The 25,774-nt window shown below is 33.7% G+C and overlaps 1 protein-coding gene across 4 annotated transcripts in view; it reads left to right on the top strand.

Moving 5' to 3' along the window:
* Nucleotides 1-25,774, top strand: part of LOC118202146 (diacylglycerol lipase-beta-like) — a 189,706-nt gene that overhangs the window by 99,879 nt on the left and 64,053 nt on the right. For all 4 annotated transcript variants that reach the window (XM_085810900.1, XM_085810898.1, XM_085810899.1 and 1 more), the window contains exons 3-4: nucleotides 7,028-7,205; nucleotides 15,413-15,556. In XM_085810900.1, the coding sequence (XP_085667026.1) occupies nucleotides 7,028-7,205; nucleotides 15,413-15,556 (322 nt within the window). The remainder of the gene's footprint in view (nucleotides 1-7,027; nucleotides 7,206-15,412; nucleotides 15,557-25,774) is intronic.

The following is a 25,774-nucleotide window of genomic DNA, read 5'->3' as shown; positions in this document are numbered from 1 at the left end:
TTAAGATGAGTTATACACTGACTACCAATAAGTATTTGGACATCTGTGATAGAAAAGAAAAACCAACTTCATTCAAAATCAATAGTTGGTAGAGCCTCCACGAGAGGTAATTACAGCGTGGACCCTCCGGAGCATACTTTCCACAAGTCTTTGTATGACAGCTAGTGGTATTTTTTTCCACTCAGCTTGGAGAAGACATAGAAGTTCCTTCACCGATTTTGCACGGGTAGTGCACCCGTGAATTCGGCAATGCAACTCGTCCCAGAGGTTCTCGATAGGGTTCAGGTCTGGACTCTGGGCAGGCCAGTCCATTCGATGAACTCCATTGACACCATACCAAGCCTTGGTTAATGTCGAAACATGACAACTGGTATTGTTGTCCTGAAAGTAACAGGGGTCCAACCCCTAAAACTGCCACAACGTAGGAAGCACATTGGCATCCAAAATAGTGCATTAGGCATCGGAGTTGAGCTTACCATGAATGGGGACCAAGGGTCCCAGCCCATACCAGGAGAAACACCCCAGACCATAATTCCACCTCCGCCGAACTTGACTGTTGGCACAATGCATTCTGGCAGGAGACGTTCTCCAGGTAGACGCCAGACCCAGACCCTGCCATCCGAAAGGTAAAGGGTGAACCTTGATTCGTCACTCCAAAGAACCCGTTTTCACTGATCTACGGTCCAATTTCGATGTGCTTCGCACCACATTAACCGAGCAGCGCAGTTGGACTTTGTGATCAAAGGCTTATGGGCAGCAGCACGACCATGAAAACCAAGCAGATGTGCTTCCTTACGGATGGTATTCATTGAAACAATACTCCCGGATGCCTGTTGAAACTCCTCGCGGACGAGGGCCATCGGTTGGGTGCGGTTCTTCCGAATTTCTCTGAACAGCACTCGTCGGTCTCTATCTGCCAGTTTCGCTGGTCTGCCGACTCGGGGCACATTCCGACAATCACTGCTCACCTCCCACTTCTTAATCACATAGACCACTGTCGATTTTGGTTACTTCAGATCGCTAGATATGTTCCTTAAGGATCGGCCGCATTTGTGATACCCGATAATTATACCTTTCTCGAAATCAGAGAGCTCCGAACTGCGAGGCATCTTGCATGCGACTAAAACCGATGCTGTTTCCTACACGATATATACCGGCGGAGTCCGTTACGTACCTTAGGACCGCAGATATCGTCATTTGCATTAGGTGTCCAAATATTTATTGGTAGTCAGTGTATATCAGAGCCTGGCGGTCCTCTTCTTTAATCGGACTGACGGCCACAGTCTTTTTAGACTAAAACACAAGACTTCTCGTTTAATTACCAAACTAAAACTTTTTCTGTATATTTTATACAGTAGCGCTGTCATCAATAAATTTAAGCTGTAACGTCGCCGAAATTTTGTGATGTAAATAACTAAAATTAACGCAGGTTTTCTTGCTTACTTAAAAATAACTGAAATTAACGCAAGTTTTCTTGCTTACTTAGAAATGTAACATTATAGCAAGTAGCTTTCCCGACTCTTGAACTCGTCCTACTTGTCTCGGCATTTCACAGACAAAAGCCGCTTTTACAAGATGAGTAACGAGTCTTTCTTGATCACTTTCACCGGCCCCACAGTGGATACTGGGGCTCATTCCCAAGAGAACAGGAAGTCCCCTAAAGACGCACACATGTTATTACACTTGTGATCCAGGTAAACTAAAATTGCAACTGTTGCCTTCACTTTTTTAATTAGAACAGTAAAAGAAAAGTAATATAGAAAGTAAATAAAATTAATTTTATCATGTATTCTAATTAGAATGTTTAATGCTTTTTAAAGTTTGGATTCGAAAAATTCAAATGATGGAAAAAAGTATATAAATTCGAATTTTCGAATCTCGGATCTTTTGCGATATTTGTAGAGTTCAAGGATTCGAATGCCCCTGCCTATTAAGATTACTGACATATTTGGAATACTGTTTTCTTATTTATCATCATCTATTCGCAGCATAATTTTGTTACTTTGTGCTACGAAATAGAGTTGAATTTAAATGTGAAATTGTTTCCATCATTTCTGTTTCTTCTTAGATCAGCTTTTATGATTAATCTTTTCAGAACTCAGAATATATTTTAAATCTTTTGTAATAAGACGTGCTATTTTATCCAAAGAAAAAAAACTCTGTACATTAACTTTGATTTAAAACACTAGTTTGTCTTCACAATTTATCGAAATGGAAATAATAGCTGAAATTTTAATTGGAGAAAATTAATAACATGTAAAATTAATTTACATAGCTCTTTCTACTATAAATAACTCTGATCTAAATCAGGAAAATTAAAAAGGATTTTGGTGCAGGAACCAATTTTTGATTGAGGATGGGCGAATTTGGGAAGTGTTTCATATTTCAAACATTATGCAGGTACTTCAAAACATATTACTAAGCAAAATTCCAAACTGAATTGCCCGAAATACCCAAACACGAATAACATAGACTGGTTTAAAATATGAGAATATAATAATATAAGATACTGGGTTAAATGAACTTAATCTGAAAACTGATTAACCATAGTTTATCTATAATTCTGTCATTCAAGAGTTTTTTTTAAAAATAAAACAGTATATTACATCAAATTGACAATAATAACTATATATTAAACACCTTTATCAGAAATGATTAGATAGTTGGAAATCTGGGGTAGTTGGCTGTCTAATGGCTTAGGTTAGAGTCCACAGGTTTACAGAGTTCCGAGATAAAAAATTCATTCATTGTACATTCACAAATCGCGATCTAGAGGCCAACGCCGGACAGTCGAGCGTTATGAGGTATGAAACGATATGCTCTGATATTACAGAAAGAATAGCTTTAATGATGCCAGTATTTGGTATTAAAAAGACGTAATTTCACGACCATTATCAGAAGATTTTAGGGATAAACGTTGGATCTGTCATTAAGGCCCCTCGATTTCAACGGACTTATCAACTAATAATTCTACAGCCTATTGTCTTCAATCATAATGAATCAGAAGGCACAGCATATGACAGAAAAATTAAAAGGGTGCTAATACTTTAGTCTGCAGATGTACCACACAGAGCATGTAAAATAGAAAGGTCTAAAATTTTAACTGCATGGGCGTTTTTGTGGTTTTCCCCATGTGTAACGTAGATACGAGCTAATTCCGCTTAGAAAGTTCTCCACGGAGGCACGTTTTTCCTCAGGCTGAACAAATAAACTGAAACCTCTCTGAAACTCTTAAGTAGAGAGTATGCCGCTGAGAAGAATTTAATCTTATGAAGATAACTGACTGTACTTACCTTTGAAAGCTAGCTGTGCATCTATGCATTTAATATTTATTATAAATTTGTTGCTGTTATTGTTAGGGATATTATTATTATATTAAGATTTTTTCATAGATTATTAATAAATGAGTTCGATACTGCACTTGTTGATGAACAAGCAACATGCAACCAATCCGCCAGTCACCAATCCGCCAGTCCTCACAAGGTTCGCCATAGCATTTCCATGTCACTTATAACGTTTTCATACTATGTTTTACCCGAATTTCTCAGTGGATGTTTTGTTGTTGTAAGTGTTAGTTTCGTAACTACAAATTGTAGCTAAAAAGTGTTTTAGTACTTACTCTTTATAAGTGGTTTATTTTTTACTTTTTTATTTTAAATTCTGTAGTGGTCATAACTCGTCTAGTACAGGATATTTAGAGATGCATTTTAGTAGTAGATCTTACTATGTCCTGTCACATTTGTTGCTAGTCCTGCGTACAGCTATTTAACGAGTGTAGAAAAGATACTCGAAACAGAAAACTTTACATTCTATATGATTCGCAATGTAGAATGATGCATTGTAATATCCTAGCTAAATTAGGTTTCTTTAAGAGCTAGAATATTGAAGAACTGTGTAGCCACTATTCGCTGAGTTCTGGTAAGTAACAAGTCCAAAAAAGGGTTAAATTTAACGTTTATTCCAGCTGAAAATAAATGAACAGATGGTCCTTTCTTGGTCTTATTATAAGCCTCTACTTGGGCTTTAACTTAAAATAGAAAATGTGAAACTAATCTAATGCTATCTATAACAAACCTCCCGAAGCCATACAGAAGTGACTAACAGAGTTGACCCTTATTTAAGATCACAAGCGAATACTAGTAGGCACGTAACAATAAAAAGCCATGAAGCAGATAACTTAGACTAGAAGCAACAATGTGACCGAAAAGCAGAACACGTTGTCCTACGTTCTTCTAATGAAGGAACGCAGACTTCAGCTTAAATATTCGTTTCTACCTTAAATCGAAATCCTGAAAACTCATTCTGGCAGGAAAATGTTGGGGGGAAAAAAAGAAGGTGTAAGGTTTATCCTAAGTTTTTAACAGTTAATGTTTAGTTTAAGCCACTTTCCTAACGCTTCTTAATTTCAGCTTACAACTACTGGCCAGAACGTGTTTTTTAGAAGCGTGGTTAATTGCAAATGAAGGAAGAACAAGTATTTAAAGTTGAAGTTCTGCTGACTTCGTTAGAGAGCCAGAGATTCTGAGCAGCGCGCGTTTGCCTTTTAGGCTACTCTCTCTCTTAAGCTATTATTACTCTCGGCCGTACTTTAGGCCCTTGATAGTTTCGCCGTTTAGTTAGTGTTAAGGGGCCAACTCTGTTAGAATCTTGATAGCTTCGGCTATATCTTTTTAGTTAACGTTTTACTTCTTAGTATTCCTGAGTTCAAGTCCAAGTGGAGGGTTTTTTGTAAACTCCTTCTTGGAGTCGTCTGTTAAATTTATTTTGAATAATAAAGGGTATTTAACCCCTCCTGAGTTCTGCTCTCTGTCTATTGAACTAAGCGATTATTCGTTTAACAGTTCTTAAGGTTCCTCATTCTTAGTTGTAACTCAAGGTTTGGAATCTTACAAAGGTAAAGGAAAGTCTTGTTCCAAAATAAAAATATCTATTAAGAAAAAAAATGAAGTAAGCCCTGCAGTTTGCATCATACTGAAAGCTCTCCAGTGTCCTTTGGCAATTTATAAATGGTTACCTCATTTCACATAGTTTTCTGCATTCGTTAGTCTGCGTTTGATTTGTCTCACTAATAGCCGAATTAATTGGATGATTTAGATGATTAATTGAATGATTAATTGGATTATATATTTACAATAAGTACATGAGGTCTTGTCTGCTTATGGTAATGGAAGGTATGGTTGTATATGGGAAGGGATGTCTTTATGGAGAATTTACAAAGGAGAACTTTATCGTGTACTTGTTACACACTGGGTAAACGTTTCACTGGGTAACTCATGCATCTGATTCGTCACAATTCACCCCTGGATCAGAACTCTAGTCAGTGGCGTAACTAGAACTCTTGGGTGCCCATGCAAAAAAATTTTCCTGGGCCCCTTTCCCAATAAATTTAATGTGCTTAAAAATAAATAAATAAATAAAAAACGCGAAAATTAAAAAAAAATCAAGGATTCCAGGAGCCAATGTTTTCATGATGATTTTTATTACATCTGGATTAATTGTTAAAAAATAAAAGCACGTTCTTAGGGAACAAGTTGAAAGGTACGTAACGTGAAGAAAGAATAAAAAGGAAAATAATTTCCCTTGACCAACTGGTGAAATGAAAATTTGCTTTAGTCTGGGTATTTGACGTCAGATGATTTTAATTCAGTTAAGACTTTTTGTGTGAGTGCGAGAGACAGGTATTTCTCTCCTTTCACTGAGATGCATACTGATAATAAATGAATAAGTCTATATAAAAAAAGGAACATGTCGACGTATAGCCTTAAGAAAAGGAAGAAAATATGTGTACTGCTTATTCGATAATGCGAATAATACAGAAACAAATTAATATATAAAATAAGTACTTTATAATAAATAGTTACAATTAATTGCCACTTCCTCCGCCTTTTGATATGGGATTGCAAAAAGGAAAAACCTTTCCTTTAGGGGGTCGCCTTTAATAATTTTCAGGTTTGAGACTAAGGAATATAAAGAAACTTTTCTTATTTTCCGCTCACTGCTATCCCTAAACTGGGGTAGGTCATGAAGTTATTATTTCATAATCGAATGCTAGAATTTTAACTTTTGCAAACACTTGAATTTAGCTGTTTCAGGTGCTTCCAAGGGCCTCCTATCGGCTTCATACAGAGAATTGCGTTACTGCACCATATAGGTAGGGGGCCCTTAAAAACTTAAAAGAAAACGAATTCTATTATCTACATATACTTAAGGATTCTAAAGCTAAAAGTAAATTGGAATCAAATGAAGGCTATTCCTCAACTATATTAATATTAACAATCGTGCAAAAGGGGTTTAACACAAAATCAAAACATATTAAAATTAAAATAAGAATTTATAGTAGTACAAATTCTAAAAATAAAAATGGAAAGCAAAAGGAAAAAAATACAAGATAAAAAATATAAAAATAATAATTAATCTTCTTTTATTGAAATTCTAATTCCGAACTCATCAAGGGAAAATGAATTAAAGCTTCTATATATATGTAATGGAATCCGTCTTTTAAGTTTAAACATGTAAATGTAGTTCAGCAGGACATTTAAGGGCCCCCTAAGCCTTCCGGCCCCTATGCGACGGCATTCCTTGCATACCCTTATTTACGCCACTGACTCTAGTCGATTCCTCGGAAACAGCACGGTTGCATGCTTTCATGGATTTCCCCGTGGACTCTGAATACTTCTTTGGGGAATTCCTTCAAGAAGGCACCTTTTCTTTTTTTTTCTTTTCTTTTTTTTTTTCTTTTCTTTTCTTTTCTTTTTTTTTTTTTCTTTATTCTGTTTAATTTGCCTTTAAACGAGAGGTTTCATAACTAAGTTCATATAACAATACTTTGAGGTAAGCAGATATTTATGTATCCTTTTCGACAAAGATGTAATTCAAATATAATCCTCTCATATTCAGCAACTTTTTTTTTAAAGAATTTTGTTTCTCTTATTAGCTAAGTTCTGCATATTTGACGATGACATATATGTGCTTTGAAGTTACAAAATATAAATAAATATCTCTGAAATTATTTTTTTCTCAAACTTAGGTTGGCATGGATTCCTGTCATATACGCATCCTACCTCAAACAACGTTCCACTTGTGAAATAAACGATTCAGTGCACATGTTGGACGTAGCCCTTCCGGGTCTGTGCATTCTGTTCCTCATGAACTGGCTGGTGTCTGCCTTTTTCGTCATCTTCAGTGTGAAAGGTACCATATCACAGGTAAAAGATTTTGAATCGTAGAGGAATGAAAAGAATGCGACTTTAATGAGCGCATCATTTACTTAATTGTTATGAAATGCATTTAATTTTTGCTCTTCCTAGTGTGTGACTCGGAGGTTTAACTTTAACTTAATTAGTCTTAAAAATAAACCAATATATTTGCATATGAGTGAAGAAATAATACCTTGAACAGATATGAATTAAGAGCATCATGATACAATTTGTAAATATTTTACTGCATATTTTTTGAACGTCGTTGTAAACAACGCGCTTAAATTATCGTATAGAAAAAAAAAAAAAAAAAAAAAAGAATTAATTCCTTTCTGTAGTTAAATGAAGCGGAAGTAGATTACAGCGCCAAATATACGAGTATAAATTTAACTAGCTGCCATGAGATGAATTGATAAGATTAAAAACCGTTCAGTCTTTTACATCAGATAAGATTGGTAACTGAGCCATCGAGACTGTTGCTAAGTGTGAATTTGATTCCAAAGTTAAGTTCGGTATTTAAGAAATAACGCCGTCAAAAAAACTGAATCGATGGTGTGAAATATGATTATGAGGGTGCTTTGTTTTTATAATCCTATCCTTATCCGTTGAATTCGTTATGGGAACGCGCAATTTCTTTTATTTATGATATCATTAAGCAATATCCATAGCGCCCCTTCCATTACGCTGGCATTTCTTCAGATGGAATTTAACACCTTTCGGTAAACATTCACAGCATCAAAAGGTTTTAAAGTATTAAAAGATCCAAATTGTCATTCACTAACTTACCCATTTGCTTAACTGTGTTAATTTCAAACGGATATTGAATAATATAAAATCTTGATTAGAATTACAGATTTTAAATACAGATAGAACTATCTAGTTTTAAGTTGAACTCATGGCTTATTTTTAAGATTACTTTGCAGTGGTATACTGCAAAACCTCAATGTATTCAACACAAAGCATTCTGAATTTTGTTTGCTATTAGCGTTGCAAATAAAGAAAAGAATCCAATAAGAAATAAAAAATTCATTCCAAGTATAAACAGCATCATTCCTGTGGTTGATCTGCCGATATAAAAAGAAAAATTGTAAGCTCAGGTACTGAATAGCAATTAATGTTAATCAAAAGAGCTCGCTAGAATTTAGTCAAAATAATTTCTTTGAAAAACACGTTCGTAGAAGTAATTCCATTCTTCCCAAATTTATTTCAAAGACAGACTCTTCCCAAAACCAGGAAAATTCTTTGTTTGTAATAAGCTCATAATAAGCTAAAACTTTTCTTTAGATTACAAAATTTCTTGATTGCCAGACTACCTTTTTCCTTTATTTCTTTCTTCATCGCATGAGTTGAATTTCCTCTACTGGACCTCGATTAAAGTTATATGTCACGTAATGTCTCTTTAGTATTACCTGGCTTTTGTAAATGGGTTTTCTCTGATAGTCAATGGCGTTTAGTAAAGTAGATTAGAGGTCAAATAAGTTGTCTAGTAAGTCTTTGTAAAATGTATGGATAAATAAAGGGACTCATGATTTCTGTTGTTAATACGGCATTCCCAATGTGCCTGTTAAGTTTTAGTAGGCATTAATTAGCCGTCGGAATAACAAAGGCTTCATAATATCCATAAAAAAATAAAGGAATAATTTATTCTCTCGGTTCTTTTATTTATTTATTTTCTTTTACTTTATTTTTATATTTATTTATTTTTCATATTTCTTCATAATATCAAAATAATCTTCTTCATAATATCAAAATATTCAAAATATTCTTCTTCATAATATCAAAATATTGTTGAGTTATATGCAATGATTTTTTTTTTTTTTAATTTAATTTATTTTTTACCATACGAAAAGGAGGACAGAAAAGGCACGTTGAAAAGCAATGTAGAAGCATCTTTTGTGGCCTGTTCAAAAGTAAAAGTAACAAGCGCTCTTTCGTATTTAATGTTTATGCGTGATAAAACTACTTAGCACAGAACAGCCTCAGGGTTTCTTGTTTAAGTTTGTCACGAAGTATTGGAAAAGTATCCCGGGGATATTGTTTCTTAGATGTCCTGAGAACATTGAAATTTAATATCCTGAATATGTTTTGTTTAAAACACTATATGTCGGGATAGGATTAAATCCCCTGAAAATAGATTATTTAGTGAAACACATTTTTTTTTTTTAAACTATTGACTAGTCTGTGAAACCAGTTTTGGAATACTTACTCATTTTTTAGTTCTTCTTAGACTGGGGAAAATTGTGAATGCATTTATAAGCTCCAGCAATGGAATTTTTTGCGGAGTATATGTATATTGTAGATTGAAAGATTAGATTTTTCTCAACTACTACAGTCATCGATAGATTCGAAAAGGTGCTAAACTCTTTCAGCTCTTTTGAGAGAAAAACCAGTTTCAAAAGAAACACTCTTGCTACATTAGAAAAGCTATGTTTTACTCATAGGTAATATAGATGCGATTAGTTAAAAAGAGCTTATTTTAAGAAAGTCGTTCTTAAAATTACCTTTCCAAAGACTGCTAGCCCTTGAATCCATTTATCATAATTATCTGCTTACTATTTTTTCTTTATTTCAGAAAACTGAATTTGACTTTGGTAACTAAACAACCATCTAATTTAGTTGATAGTGTTATAAAATATATCTTGAAGATATTAACAGCTATTGCTCTGTAGAACCATTAGTCATTATATACATCTTTATACTAGATATAAATGAAGGCAGTTTTTCACGTTTGAATATAAATAATCACCTTTTAATCTAAGCGTACTAGTATAACTTTCTTACTGAATATTTCCTAGAATCTAATTTGATTATTAATCAAAGATTATAATGTTTGAATTATATATTATAAATATATCTAGAGACTATTATTTAGTTTTACACTGTTTCCAGTGCTAAGTGTATGCAGAAAAAAGGAAAGTGTAGTAAAAGAAATTAAACATCAAAAGTTATCTTAAATAGAATACATATTCAGAATACGAGCGTGGACCTATCATGAATCTCTGATATTCCGAGTGTATAAATAATTGCACTTGCTCAGTTTGCAATTTCAAATACTGTTGTCAAATATGCTAATTCTACAGCGAATGAGAAACAACAGTGGATTTTCGGAATTTCCTGTGTATGTTTCCTTTGTTCTATTGATAACGGCCAAGCATATGGGCACCATCTGCCTAGGAGAAGAAATGCTCGTGGAAGCTTTTTAATAGAAAATGACTCGGATTACATTGCACTTGGGTTAGGTCAGGTATGCCTAATCCATAAATCGCGAGCCAGAAACAAATATTGAAAGCTGCGCTTGAAGTAGTTGATTGTTTCATACAGGTATAAAAAATACTCGCTTCTTCTGTGTACCTTAATTTTTAGTTTTAGTAAACATTAACGGTTTTGTAGATATCTTAATCGTGTTATCATACGAGCCGGGAAAGGGAAAAGTGTACTTACAATTATAATTTTAACGATGAGTGGAAAGATAAATATTTTTTTCATTAATTTTAAGAACAAAAGTATTTGTTTGATTTATGGCTGAAGAGTTTCTGTTGGGGAAGGGAAAAAAGTAACATAGAACGACATTTAACAATAGTTCACAAAAAATGTTATACTAATAACATAAAATGTAAAGTGAAAGAATTGAAAAACACATTCTTTCCTAACAATCAATGTTTACTCTTTCCACAAATAAAATGAAGATTGCTGCGATTGCATGATTTAAAATTGCAATTAAAAAAAAAAAAAAAAAAAAAAACCACATCTTTGAGGATGGCAACATGACTAAACCATGGACCATATAAAAAATAGACTAACCCAGTGGGCGGGGCGTGCGTCACCGACATGTCGGCAAGAAAGAGTATGGACGATCTGGTTTACTTTAACATTGAAACCTATGACGTTTTTATCACATAACTCTTTTTAATTATTAAATGTGATACGTTGTATAGTGATGAGATTATGAAAGCCACAGTTTTTTCCAAATAGGATTTAATATACGAGTATCTCATTAAAGCACTTTTTACTGCATTTCGCGCATTTTTTTCACGCGTAATTCTTGTACAAACATCTTTACTTTGGTAAAACGGTAAAAACTCTAAGCACAAAATTTATGAACTTAATTTTGCGTAAAAATAAAGTAAAATTAAATAAGATTGATAGTACGTGATGCTTTGAAATAAATAAGTAAAATTAAACAAGATCTAATAATTTTTTTAAAAAAATTTAATGAAAATTTTCAGGTAGCGATTTTCCAAACAATAATAACATTACAAAGCGATCATATTTATTTGATTATAGGATCATTAAATTATTAACATTAAAGTGGATTAGTTATTTTAATAATTCATAAAATTCGGAGCATAAACTTTTCTAAACGTAATGAAGGGAAAAAAAAGAAGCACTCAAATTTTATATTACTCCCAAAAGGAACCTTTTTTTAAAGTTTTGTGTGTTACCTATATTTATTGAATATCATGTTCTTCGCCCGTAAACCAAATACATTTGAAAACAGCATATCTTTAGAATTTTCGCACTGGAGATAAAATTGTTATTTTCTGTACAGTGCTCGCTCTGAACTCGTTGAGTTTGTTAATCAAAAATTCGTTAAAGTTTTACAAAATATGAAATAGATTAAAATAAATTCGAAATTCGGCACATGTTCTGTTGGAGAATTACATTATTCAAAATTTGATGGCTCTAGATACTGTCGTTTTTGTCACAGTGCAAGAAACATAGATGTATTCATGCAGATTTCTTCATTATTTAATTTCTTTACATATAATACAAGGCGATAATATTTGGTAACAACAATTTGCAAGGAGACACGGACACTTATAGTAAAACAGCGCAAAATGCAGCTTCGAAACTAACAGCCTTTCTAGGCGACCGCCGCTTTGGGTTAATAAATTAAATTAACAATAAATAAAAAAAATCTTAAGCAGAACTAAAAATAAATTTAAAAAAATAGTCACTATAAAATAGAAGCACAATTAATTATTACGGTTAAATACAATTTTAATATTAGAATTAAATGTATAAAAATTTTTAAGGCATCAAAAATGTTTATCACTATGATGTATTATGAAAGATAATTGAAATAAAATTCCTTTATAGAAATTAAACTATATTACTCATCTATCATTTTAAAAAAGCAGCACAATTTAGAATTTTAAACAAAACTTTCAAAAATTCTTTTTTAAATATTTTAGTACTTTTTCTTTATTTACATCAATAAAAGGCATAAAAATTGCAAGAGAAAATTTCTTGTTTGAAATTTTCTATTAGTTCAGATTTAAAATATTATTTTCTAAAAGAAGTAGTTACAAATTTCCTTACAGCATAGGAAAAGCTAAAAAAATATCCAGCCTTGAAAGCATGCAATAGCTTTATAATTATTTGAAACGTTAATTATGCTTGATAAATATGCTAAAGTTTTAAAAATCAATCTCAATTTCAAAAATAAAAATATATAGAAATTCTAATTTGTGAAATGAGTCGCTACAACCAGCTCTTTCTTAACAATTATACACGCTGCAATAGGCAACCAATGTTAAATTTCTGCAAGTGGTCCCTACTCCTCCGGATGTGATCAAGGTGACAGCCGACAACGCCTCAGACGAGGGAGAAAACCCGTTTGGGTTAGTCTATTTCTTATAAGATCCATGGATTAAACAAGCAATGCTTGCTACATCGGTGATTTAATCACAAGAAGCTAAAAATACGAATGAAACTATGCCAGCTGTCCTAAATGTCCAATTATCCACAAATTATGTAACGGCTGGAATAGAAACTATGTTTAAAAATGTCAGAGAACAGGTAAAAGATGATTTACAAAAATGTGTTTTCTTAAGTGAACGGTGTGATGAATCTATGGATATCAGCAGTGTAACTCTGCTCAGTGAAGAAAGATACTATACAGTCAGTTTTTCCATAAAAAGCCAATACACCCGAAGTGAACGTATATCAAATTATTAAAAACAACACTAGTGAAATTAATCTTCTCCTTCAAAAACTTGTATACATAAACAATAGACAGCATATCTGCCATGAATGGTTCTTCTGTTGGTTTTACCCCATTATGTAAGAATGACAGGATTTTTCAAACTTTTTACAGTATCATTGGATCATTCAAAAACATTGCATGCATTATGAACAAAAAATTTATATTAGGAATACGAGGTGAAAATTTTTCGAAAAATTGTAAATTCTATGCATATTAGACGACTTAAAAAGAAACTGTTCAAAGTAATGACTGATGAACTTATGGAACTTTAGTATGGAATTTTAATGCTGTTATGAAATTAAATGGTTTGGTAAGAGAAAAGTCCTACAACGATTTTTAAAGCTTATTTCAGAGGTAAAGCAATTTTTAGAATCCAGAAACGAAACTTATGAAGAACTTAGTGATCATAGCCGCTTATCTAATTAACATTTTGTCATGAACATTGAACAACCAAAACAAATAAACTGAATCTTAAAATTTAGGTCAAAGAAAAGACTATCATTGGGTTAATAGGCATGTAAATTAAAATTAAATTTCTGGAAAATTTTTTCTACGAATGAAAGGAATGGAACTTTTGAATAATAATGAATAACTTTTGAATTTATCTTTTAACTGTAAAAGAATGTAACTTTTGACAGATTATAAGTTTAGAAAAACTACATAAAAAAGTAAGAAAAGTGAAACAAATAAAAATTCTGAAAATCAAGTTGATCCTAAAATAGTTTCGAAATTACATTTTCTGATTTTCGTAAAATTCAGCCCATTGCTTCATTCATTTCAAATCCATTTGTTGGTACTAGTATTTCTGAAATATTGAAAGAAATTGAAATATATTAAATAAAAATTCTACTGATCTAAAAATGAAAACAACTGGTTTTCACTCTGATCTAGAATATCGCAAACGGACATTCCGGTATTCGTAGATGAGAAAAAATATTCATTCTTAAAAGACACTTTTAAGAAAGGTTAAATTCCTGCATTGTATCAATTAATCATTGCGAAACAGGTTTTTCAACAATCAACTTGTAAAATCAAGTTTCAGATCCAGGATAACAAATGAAAATCCGAATGATTGTACGAATTTAGCCATAACATGATATGTACCAGAGTAAAATAAACTTTCAGAAAGTGCACTGCCAGATTTCAGACTAAAATATACTTTTCTTGCATTAAATTGGTATGTTATTGACTTTTTAATTAGTAGTAATATAAATAATTCATAATGGCAGTTTTTTAACTAATTATACCACGCATTTTTATAATGTTTATTTCTAAATTGTTTCTCATAAAGTTCTGGGTTGGGCACTATCGGGTTAGATTAATTATTTAAGAGAGCTCTGTACATAAAGAGACAGATGCTTTTCTGGAGAACTTTCTTCAAGAGAAACTAGATAGTATTGACATTATGCATAGTAGACAGCCACGGAATAAATCGGGAGTGGTTTTTCCCAAAATAGCCTCCTTATAGATATTTCTTCCCTTAGGTAGATAGCTCATCGAAAGTTTTGCCATAATCTAAATAATCCAATCACTTCACCGGGGTTTTAACCAGAGTCGAAGTACCAGTGTTCGCCGGTCTTAACCTTTCGCCTATTAGCAGTTCGTTCACGTTTCTACATTAAAAATTTTTAGGCAAACAAGTTTAAATTACCAGAAGGCGACGCATTCAAAAGGAATTCATTTAGCCTTCTAAATATGTATTATTTTTTGAAAGAAATATCACTTATCTTGAACAATATACCCATATATTATATTAAATGAAAATTAGTGTAGCATAAAAAATGTACTGAAATGAAAATTAGTAATGCTACATAACGTATCATACTTAATATTAATGAAAATTATACTTTAGTTTGCTTACGTTATCCCGAAGAAACAAACAAACAAACAAAAAAAAATCATTTACATGGCTGCATTTATTTTTATTGTTTTCATTCCCCTCAAATTTACTTTTCACATTGTTATATGATTCCGCCCACTTGGGGGCTTTTAATAACGAGTACTAGTACAATGCAATCCTGAGCGACTATATAATAAAAAAAGCAGTGGTAAGCCCCGCAAGAGCTTTGTACTTGCTTAATCAGATGATCTTAGATCTCATTATTTTGTGTTTGTTCGTTTTTCCAATTTTGATGTTTCTTTCTGCTTTTAACAATGAGTATTATATGTATTTACTATATTTATAGAAGATAGAAATTGATTTGTTGTATACATTCAACTTTTTCAGCCAGAAGCAAGGCGACCCGTTGTGAAAATAGTTTGCATAAAACTCATCGTCAGCGCTCTAGACTTTGCATGGGCCATTTTCGGAACGGTCATTCTTACCAGGAGTTCATTTTGCGACATCATCGGAGTTGAAGTTCTCATTAAAGTAAGTATACAGTTAGCCACAAAAGTCTGCGTACAGACTAAATTTTAAATTAAAAAAACGCTTAAAGCATAGAAAAATGTATTTTAATCATTGCATTTTTTTCTTCTATTAGCTAAAATTGTAAGCTTAAATAAAAAGTAAATAATATCAGTGTAATACTTTTTACATTTTTCAAAAATATATTTTGTCAAAAAAACTCAGAAATTCCCTCCAATAAGTTTGCGTACACTTTCAAAAAAAGTAAAATATAAGTTTTTTACATTACTTCAATACTTTGTATCATATCCTTTATTCTTCAAAACAGCTTGCAGACGTCTGGGCATTGACTGAACCAGTTTTTCAATGTCATACGACGTAAATTTCGCCCATTCTTCCTGCAATTTACTAATTAGCTCATTTAGCGACGTAATATTGTGTTTTCGAATTCGTTTCTCCAATTTTGCCCACAAATGTTCGAATTGTGGTGACTGTGGAGGAGTACGCAACTGTCTTGGAGTGTGATAGAGGAGATATTCCTTCACAATTTTAGTTGTATGTTTTAAGTCGTTGTCTTGTTGGAAAATAAAGGTATTAAAAAGGTTTAAATTTTGGGCACTGTCTCGTAGATTTTTCTTCAGAATATCCAGATAAACATACTTATCCATGACTTTATCAATAATGTGAAAATTTCCAACTCCTTTCAACGACATACACCCCCATACCATCACACCGCCAGCTCCATGTTTGACAGTTGGATTTAAATTTCTCAGATTCAGTTCTGTTCCTGGTTTTCTCCATACAATAGGGTGGACACTAACTTTAAATATTGTAAATTTACTTTCATCTGACCAAATTACGTTGTTCCAGAAGTCCTGCGAAGAGTTTAAATATGTTTTAGCAAAACCAATTCTTTCCCTTCTATTTGTCTCGGAAATGTATGGCTTAGACCTAGGTTTGCGTCCATTGCACACTAGAAAATGGTTTTCCAATTGTTTTACCAATATAACGAAGAGTTTTACCTTCATCTCTCAATTTAATAATTAGTTGTCTCGCAACTAAAGGAATTTCTTTATTGGTTGTCATTTTCGTCAAAGAAAATAGAAATAACAACTTCCAATCAACGTGAAATTTGTTTCGGAAATCAATGACCTTGAAAATGTAACCTTCTTTGCATTCTCAAGTTTGAAGTTTAAAAGCTAGATAAGAAATCCCCCGCCTCCTTCGTGATGTACGCAAACTTTATTGGCTTTGATTTCTGGTCACTTATCTTTTAAAAATTAGTGTGCATAAATTATTAGAAATGAAAATATTGCAGTTAAATAATTTCCAAGTCCCTTATTGAAACTAAATATTTAAAAAATAAAACTTTAAGAAACTACCCTTTTCCCACCTTAAAATTTGGATTTGATATTACTTTTCTTGATGTATGCAGACTTTATTGACTAACTGTATGTAATATCTGCTTACTTCCTAAAATAAATTAAAAGTTATATTTAGTCTTATGTACGTCTGTACTTCTGTAGCAGTTTTTTCTCCTTGCTACCTTTTATAAATAACAAACTCGTTTGAGAAGACAATTTTACATCGCAGTATAAGAATATACTTTTGTAATCCTTCATTTAGAATTGTTGAATATCCTTATTAATTTAAGTTTTTCTGAAACCCAGTCGCAGTTTCTTACCCACTTTTAATGCTGTGATAAGGTTACATAAAAGAAGAAGAGACTGAAGATTTATGTGGATAAGGATGTCTCGTGAGAATAAGCTGAAAATTATTATTTTTTAAACTTACAAACACGTTTTCAAGAGTTGTTAAAATAGTCTTTATTAAAATAATTAAATCGTTGGCAATGTTAAAAACGCAAACTCGAGAGCCACGAATTGCTCTCGCATGTAAAATTTATAGAATTTGATTTTTGAAGATAGGTTTTTCTCTGCAAAATTGTATGTAGCCATTTTTTTTTTTTTTTTTTTTTTTTCGTTCAATAAAATTTTTATGCTGTGTTTTGTTTTGAACCTGATGTCACAACCCAGGTTTTGCATAGCGGTTTCGGCCACTACACCACAATGCTTTCCCCCTTGGTTAACTTGGAGAAATGACGCGTGAATGGGGGAAGCCTTTTTTTGTCATGTAAACATAAAATATGGAAGTCTAATAATTATGTGTATTTCAAATCAGGTTGTATTTTTACAGCTACGAAGTTTTCTAATTTCTGTGACTAATAAAGGCAGAGTGTAATTAAAAATGAGAATAAAAATGGTACTGCTGGATATTGAATACTTGTTGCGAATTCATTTGTGAAAATTTTTCTTCAGACATTTAGAAGAGATGCATTCAAAGGTTATTAAAATAATTTAATTAAAATAAATATCATTCAGCACTTTTTGAAACTGCGAGGCGATAATTACGATGCAAATTTAATGCAATTACTTTTAATAATAACCTTATTCAATGTCTTTTAATAACAGTTTACAATTTATTTATATTAAAAGAATTTAGAGTGTAAATACAGGATAAAAATACGAAATTTAAATGAAACTGTTTATGTAAAAGCGTTATTATACATTCTGCTCCATTTATCCTCAAGTGATTCTGTAGTGTACTTTTTTTGTAACCTAAAATATCCAGAGTTATACTCCTTTCTGGGTCTAATAAATTTAAGTCTGTTTTTAGTTTACTTATATGATTAGTTTTAGTTTATGTGATTACTTTTGTCTCTGTCATTAATTTAAATAGTGCATAAAGATAGTAAGCGGTGTGCCTGTTTTTTTAGGAAGCTATTAAATTAGATAAATTAATTTAGATAAATGAATGATTACCTGTTGGTCTATAATGTAGGAAAAATATATAGGTGATAAACATTTAATGGAAAAGTAATAACACATTGTAAATACACTTACTGTATTTTATTTACTTCGTGAGCCATTTTTCAGATAAATCTAATGTTCGTTTTAGCACCAGACGGGCTATTAGTCTCGAAACTCACTTTTTCTACATGTCACTTTTGTATTTGATTCCCATTTCTAATTATTACCACCAAATGTCATCATCATGTATTATTAAAAAAGAAATTAAATAATAAAGACTCTAATAATAATAATAATAATAATAATAACAACAACAACAACAACAACAACCACCACAACAACAACCACCACAACCACAACCACCACAACCACAACCACAACCACAACAACAACAACATATATGTATCAGGACTGGTATTCCTCTTTACTTGCTTTGGAAACATTAACTGTCCTGACTCGGAACAGAGAGCTTACTCAAGCTATGTTCGATAAATTGTGAAGTAGACAATACACACAGGAAGGGTATACGAAACCCTTTATTTTTCTATCTTTACAGAGCTTTCCGGAACTTCGGAATACAGAGACCAACCACTTGTGGTCTGAACGTAAGAATATAAAAATAATAACTAAAACTCTAACTAAACTAACTTTGGATTAATATACAAGTGCCTACTTTGAGATTGGCCGTAAATTAACAAAACGCCGTATGTAGTACAGAGAGCTGCTAAAACTACGATACGTTTAAAATTATCAAGAGGATTAAACCTCTGGCCTTGAAGGCAAGCAGCAACCGAGTAAAACTACTATGGCAAGCGGCTTGCTTCTAATAACTCCTTCCTCTCTCTTGCTTGGCAAAAAGCCACAACTTAAGTACTTGGCGTTAGCAAGACAAATTTGCATAAATAAGTAAAAGCTTTTAATTCTGGCCGGAAGTAGAAAATAAGAAGTGATAGTAAAGATTTAAAATAAAATAAACGTTAGTAAAACTTAGGATCCTTACATACTTCCCGCCAGAGTTAATTAGTTTGAATCTGAGATCTAAAACGATCTTGTTGAAAACTTTTAGCTCTAGAATCTAACGCGAGGCCAATTTTTTGCAAACATTTCTCACTAGAAACTAGAAATTTAAAAAAAAAGTCGTTTTTACATTATCAACTCCATGGACAAGATTTTTCATCTGTACTGCATCTAAACAGGAGTTTCTTAGTTGAAATCTGGTTACTTCCAGAGATCTGGAAGGAAAACTAGTTTAATGAAATGTTACACAATTAAATGGCAAGTAACATGAATACTTATATTTCTCTTTTAACATTCTTATTTCATTCATGACGTTATTTAATTATCTCCCCGTGCTCTCTGACATGTGTTGTAAAGGAAAACACCAAACACGAGCGTGTCTACGTACAAGTGTTCAACACTACCGCCTGCAATCAAAACACTAACGTGTTAAAATTCAACATATTAAGACCTCAGAACACACCTTATATTCATGTCTAAACCCTGAGGTACTATTCTGAAAAGTGGCTAACTCTGAAGTGTAGCGTAAGAGAGCCTAACTACCTTCATTCAACCTTTAACACATATTCACAATAATTTGCTCTTTTTACAGTCACACGAATAAGTTAAAATTTTGGCATTACTTTCACTTTTAACATATCACAGTATTTCTAAACTTTTAAAATAACAGTTCACATTGTATATAAGGACATATTAACATGCCGTTAATTTTGCGCATTTTAAAACATACAGTAGTAGTACATTGTTAACTTCTGTTCTTTTCCAAGCAAGTGCCAATTCTTCTACATTGAAATACTACATTTTAAAGTCTTTCAGATTAAAACTTCTTTCTTGCCAGAATCTTTTAAATAAAATTTTATACAATAATTTTTACAATTTTCTTAAGGTACCTTTCTCAAAGATTATCAATGCTTTTACAATATTCAAGTATTTACACATTCCTATTATACATTAATTTTAGTTTTACTCGCGAGTAATTGAAAAACATAATACTAAAATAGGTAACAACTCATTTCTTGCCTTTTTGGCGGTAAAGGTAGGCCTCACATGAGGTAAAACCTCTTGATTTCTGCCACTTGCAGTAAAAATGAAAAATTAACTTAAGGTTTCAAAGTAACATAAAGTTTTGCTTATCTTTGTGATATTCAGACATCCTTTTTTCTGCCCAGGCTTGGAAAGTGGCGAAGACTACAGTTTGGTTGATCTTCCGTCTTGTACGGGTTCGCCCTTCTGTTCCTTCCTCCATGAACTTTCTTTTCCTTCCAGTTCGGTCACCCTTGAAGACCTTCTTTTTAGCCTCTGCCTGTGGTCTCGGCCGTTTGATGGCAGCTGGTCTTGGCGGAACCAGGACAACTGTCTCTCGTTCTTGCCTGGATCTCGTTGCTGGCTGTTCAAATTTTTCTTGCTTCTTTGCATCTGCAGCTGGTGTTCCTTCATCAATTCGTCGACATTTGCTGCGTAGACTCCTATCCGATGGGTAGGTTTCCGTTTTGGAGCCGGGTTATAGTTGCTGTCATTTCTCCTGGCTCTCTTTGCATTCGTCGTACTTCTCCCTTCTTCATTCTGGGGGTGGTCGTGCCCTCTCTTTTCTGGTCGGTGGAACGGCTTCTTTTTCTTGTTACCTTCAATTTTCCAACGGGGAAACTTTCTTTTCAATTGCTCCTGCCTCCTAATGGCTTGCCCTTGTGATTGTCGTTGTTCCACCTCTGGAGCTTGTGCCTGCCGTGCCGGATCCTGCAAAATATCTTTAAATATTTGCATTTTATTACGATTATAGAATGGTTTTATCTGGTCAATGTTTGCGGAGCATGTTTCACCATTCCTGGCTTTTAACACTACTACAGCCTGAGTTATTTTTTCTATGACATATGGTCCTTCAAATCGTGGAAAAAATTTGGCAGTTTTATCTTCTGGTGCTGAAGAAAGTGAATGCTTAATTTTTAACACTTCATCTCCTACTTTATAAGTTACTCCCCGTCTTTTCATATCATAATAAAGTTTCTGTTTTCTCTGTGCTACTTCAGTGTTCTTTTTTGCTTCTTTAATTAATTTTTCTATATCGCCCATTTTAAATTCTGGGGCTCTTTGTTGAACATAAAATAATTTATCTGACGGCGTTATAATCTTTCTGCCTAAAAATAACTCAGCAGGAGTTTTGCTCGTTGTATCATGTTTTGCGGTCCTAAGGCCGAAAGCTAATTCATTGACATAGTTATCCCAGCTTTTATGAAAATTTTTAACATAACTACGGATAATTTTCACTATATTTCTATTGACCCGTTCCGCTATATTTGATTGCGGCCGATACGGGACCATTTTTAAATGACGTATGCCCAGTTTTTGGCACATGTCTTCAAATATATTACTTACAAATTGAGGATCATTATCCGATATAACTTTTAGGGGCGCCCCGTATTTTAAAATATATTTATTTAAAATAGAATCAGTAACTAATTTCGCGGAGGCTCGTTTTAAGGGAACAATTTCGGTCCACTTACTAGAATGATCAACCATAACAAGGAGATACCGACTTTTATTTAACTGACATTTTGGGAAAGGGCCCAATAAATCGATGCCAATTATTTCATTTGGAAATTCGGATTTAATGCTATTTAGAAACCCGGCCGGGCGGAAATTAATATAATTAACTGCTTGACATATTGGGCAGGACTGGACATACGCCCTTGTTAACTTTTGCAGCTCAGGAAAATAAACTGCTTCGCGTACGCGTTGGATGGTTTTTCGAATACGAGCATGAGAAGCTAATGGGGAGTCGTGTAACTACTGCAGTATATTTAATCTAAGACTAGCTGGGATAACAGGTCGAAATTCGTTGTTGGAATTCGTAGTTTTTGTATAAAATAATAGATCATCTATTAGTTCGTAATGGGCCGCCCTATTTCTTATCGCCACAATATCTTGGTGGCTAAAATTTTCAGGATCCTTTAAATACTCATAAATGTTTTTAAATTCAGGATCCTTACCCAGTTCGGTTATTACAGTTTCTCGGGAATGTATCGTACATGCTGTGAGCATTGCCACCTTTACAGTATTACCTTCTTCATCTATTTTTATTCTGGATAGGGCATCTGCTACGATATTTTCCTTTCCGGGAGTGTGCTTAATTACCAGATTATATTCTTGCAACTTGAGTGCTCATCTTATTAACCTTGGGGATAAGTTTTTCCTTGAGTACAATCTAGTTACCGCCGCATGATCAGAATACACTGTTATTGGCGCCATTCCAAAATAGCCTCGGAACTTTTGCACTGCTAACAGAACTGCAAGTGCCTCTCTCTCAGTCGCGGAATAATTTCTTTGTTTTGATTTAAAGTTCTACTAAGAAATGACACGGGCTGCTGATTTTGCGAAAGTACCGCTCCCACCGCATAATCCGAAGCATCCGCTGAAATTTCTAAATTTTCATCGTTCTCAGTAAATTTCAAAACAGGGGCTTGCGTTAATGCTTGTTTGGATTTTTCGAAAGCACTATTGGCTTCGGCCGTTCACGAGAATCTTGCCTTTTTCCTTTTTAATTTTAACAATGGTTCATCAATAACTGCAAAATCTTTTATAAAGGACCAATAATATGAACAAAGTCCTAGAAAAGAAGAGAGCTTCTTCGCCGTATTTGGCGGCGGATACTTTTGCACAGCGATTATTTTTGATTCGTCTGTCTCGATTCCTTTCTGAGATATTTTGTAACCTAAGTATTTTAATTCAGGGGCTGCAAATTTGCACTTTTCGACATTAACTTTTAGACCTGCCTCATTTAATAATGAAAACACCTGTCTTAAATCCTGTACATGTTGGTCCAGATTATCACTAGTAATAATGATATCGTCTAAATAGATAAATGTGGTCTTTCCAAGAACAGGCCTTAGCGCAATGTCCATACATCGCTGAAATGTTGCCGGTGCCCCTGAAAGGAAACGGCATACGCAAGAATGCATAAGTGCCAGACTTGGTTATAAAAGCAGTCTTAGGCACATCTTCCGGTTTAACCCCTATTTGAAAATAACCAGTCGTTAAGTCTAACGTAGTCATATATTTGGTAGAAGTTATGTTCCTTAGAATTTCTTCAATAATAGGTAACGGATATACCGGATATTTAGTCATGGAGTTTAATTTACGATAGTCAATTGCAAAACGCCACCTTTTCGGATGTGTTACCGGATAGTCATTATTTTTCTTACATAACACAACCGGGCTAGCATAACTACTTGAGATGGGCGTTATAATCTTTTTACGTAATATATCTCGAATGTGTTAATTTTTTCTTTATTCTTATCATATCGATATGGTTTGTGGCGAACTGGCAGTGAATCTCCGGTGTCGATGCTATGGTTAGTAACTTGAGTAAATCCGGGAATATCACTAAATAACGAAGCAAATTCACTCACCACTTGTCGAATTTTTTGTTGCTCTTCCTTAGGCAGGTGGTCGAGGTTTAACGTCGGTGGTTCTGTTTTTTCTTCTCGAACTGGTTTCATCGTCAGGTTAAGGGACGCTTCGTTAAAATCCAGCGTTGCTTCCGCCTCTGAAAGAAAATCTATCCCTAAAATGGCATGTGCTTGTAAATTTTTTACGATAAAAATCATGATCTTTACTTGCTCGTCCTTGATACGAATATATAAGGGTAATTTACCTATGCACTTGCATCTTTCTCCCTGCGCAGCTAACACTGTCGTATTATCCGAATTATATATGCGGTATCTACGGAAATACTGCCTAAAAAATCTTCTGCCACACAGGAACACTGCGCGCCTGTATCTAGGAGTGCGGTGGCTGGGATGTTATTCACCAAAACTTCAATCTTTGGAAGAGTCAAGTTTTTCACCATAACTTTATTTAACTTGAAGGAAGAGGGGTTTTCTTGGCCTTCGGATTTCCGCACCTTCCCGTCAGCAGAAATCCGTTTTAGTTTAAATTTTGTTTCTTCCTTTCCCTGCCTTCCTTCTTTTTCCGCTGGCCTTCAGACTTTTTTTCTGGCTTACTAGTGAACTGTCGACGTTCGCCGGTTGTTTTTGGATACTCGGGTTTCCTTGCCCACTGATTCGCTTTGCTTCCGTAGCCGTGTTCTTGACTTTGCTGTGGTCTTGGCGCACCAAATTGGCTTCGTTTCGTTGCTCATACTGGCATCTTCTTTCAATGTCCGCCGTTCTTCTACTTTCAAACTGGATTGCTAGCTCAAATAACTTTTCCAGTGTAGTCGGATTCCTTAATTCAATAAAGTCTTGTACTTGGGGAAGTAACCTCGGCAAAATCACTTGGATTATCTCAGGATCCGGACGGTTTCCATACAAGAGTTTAAAGACGTGAATTTTTCTTAAAATAAAGGTGGAAAGATTTTCGATTCGTTGCTGATATATGCTGAAGAGTTCCGTTTCTAATCTTCCACGATCTCTTACGACAGGGAAGGCTTTTACTAAGGCAGTCTTAAAATTTTCGTAAGTATAGTTGGGACTTCCCGCTTGACCCAAGAGGCTTCTGGATTCTGATCCCCTTCTGCAGACACCACAGGTTCTTCTTGAAACTCGGCCATGGTTATTCTTCTTCGTCGGGCGCCACTATCAGGACTGGTATTCCTCTTTACTTGCTTTGGAAACATTAACTGTCCTGACTCGGAACAGGGAGCTTACTCAAGCTATGTTCGATAAATTGTGAAGTAGACAATACACACAGGAAGGGTATACGAAACCCTTTATTTTTCTATCTTTACAGAGCTTTCCGGAACTTCGGAATACAGAGACCAACCACTTGTGGTCTGAACGTAAGAATATAAAAATAATAACTAAAACTCTAACTAAACTAACTTTGGATTAATATACAAGTGCCTACTTTGAGATTGGCCGTAAATTAACAAAACGCCGTATGTAGTACAGAGAGCTGCTAAAACTACGATACGTTTAAAATTATCAAGAGGATTAAACCTCTGGCCTTGAAGGCAAGCAGCAACCGAGTAAAACTACTATGGCAAGCGGCCTGCTTTCTAATAACTCCTTCCTCTCTCTTGCTTGGCAAAAAGCCACAACTTAAGTACTTGGCGTTAGCAAGACAAATTTGCATAAATAAGTAAAAGCTTTTAATTCTGGCCGGAAGTAGAAAATAAGAAGTGATAGTAAAGATTTAAAATAAAATAAATGTTAGTAAAACTTAGGATCCTTACATATGTACGTATGTTCCTCACTTTGTGGGAAAACTATATCACCTAGAACCATCAAATTTTTAATATAAGTTGTCTTCCAACCCAAACGTGAACATCTTGAAGTCCTAAATTTTAGTTTCAATTTTTAAAAATTTTTTTATATTTTGTACAAGTTTAATGAATTTTTGATTCAGAAACTTAGCAATTTGAAAGCGAGACTGGGCAGCACTGTTCGAAATGAAACATTTTTACCTTCACCGCGCGAGA

The sequence above is a fragment of the Stegodyphus dumicola genome, chromosome 2 (genome assembly GCF_044657685.1).
Source record: "Stegodyphus dumicola isolate Sdum_Otavi_A_Nest chromosome 2, ASM4465768v1".
NCBI classification, from domain to species: domain Eukaryota; kingdom Metazoa; phylum Arthropoda; class Arachnida; order Araneae; family Eresidae; genus Stegodyphus; species Stegodyphus dumicola.
The sequence above is the reverse complement of the archived record's forward strand: the minus strand, read 5'-3'. Positions and strand labels throughout refer to the sequence as shown.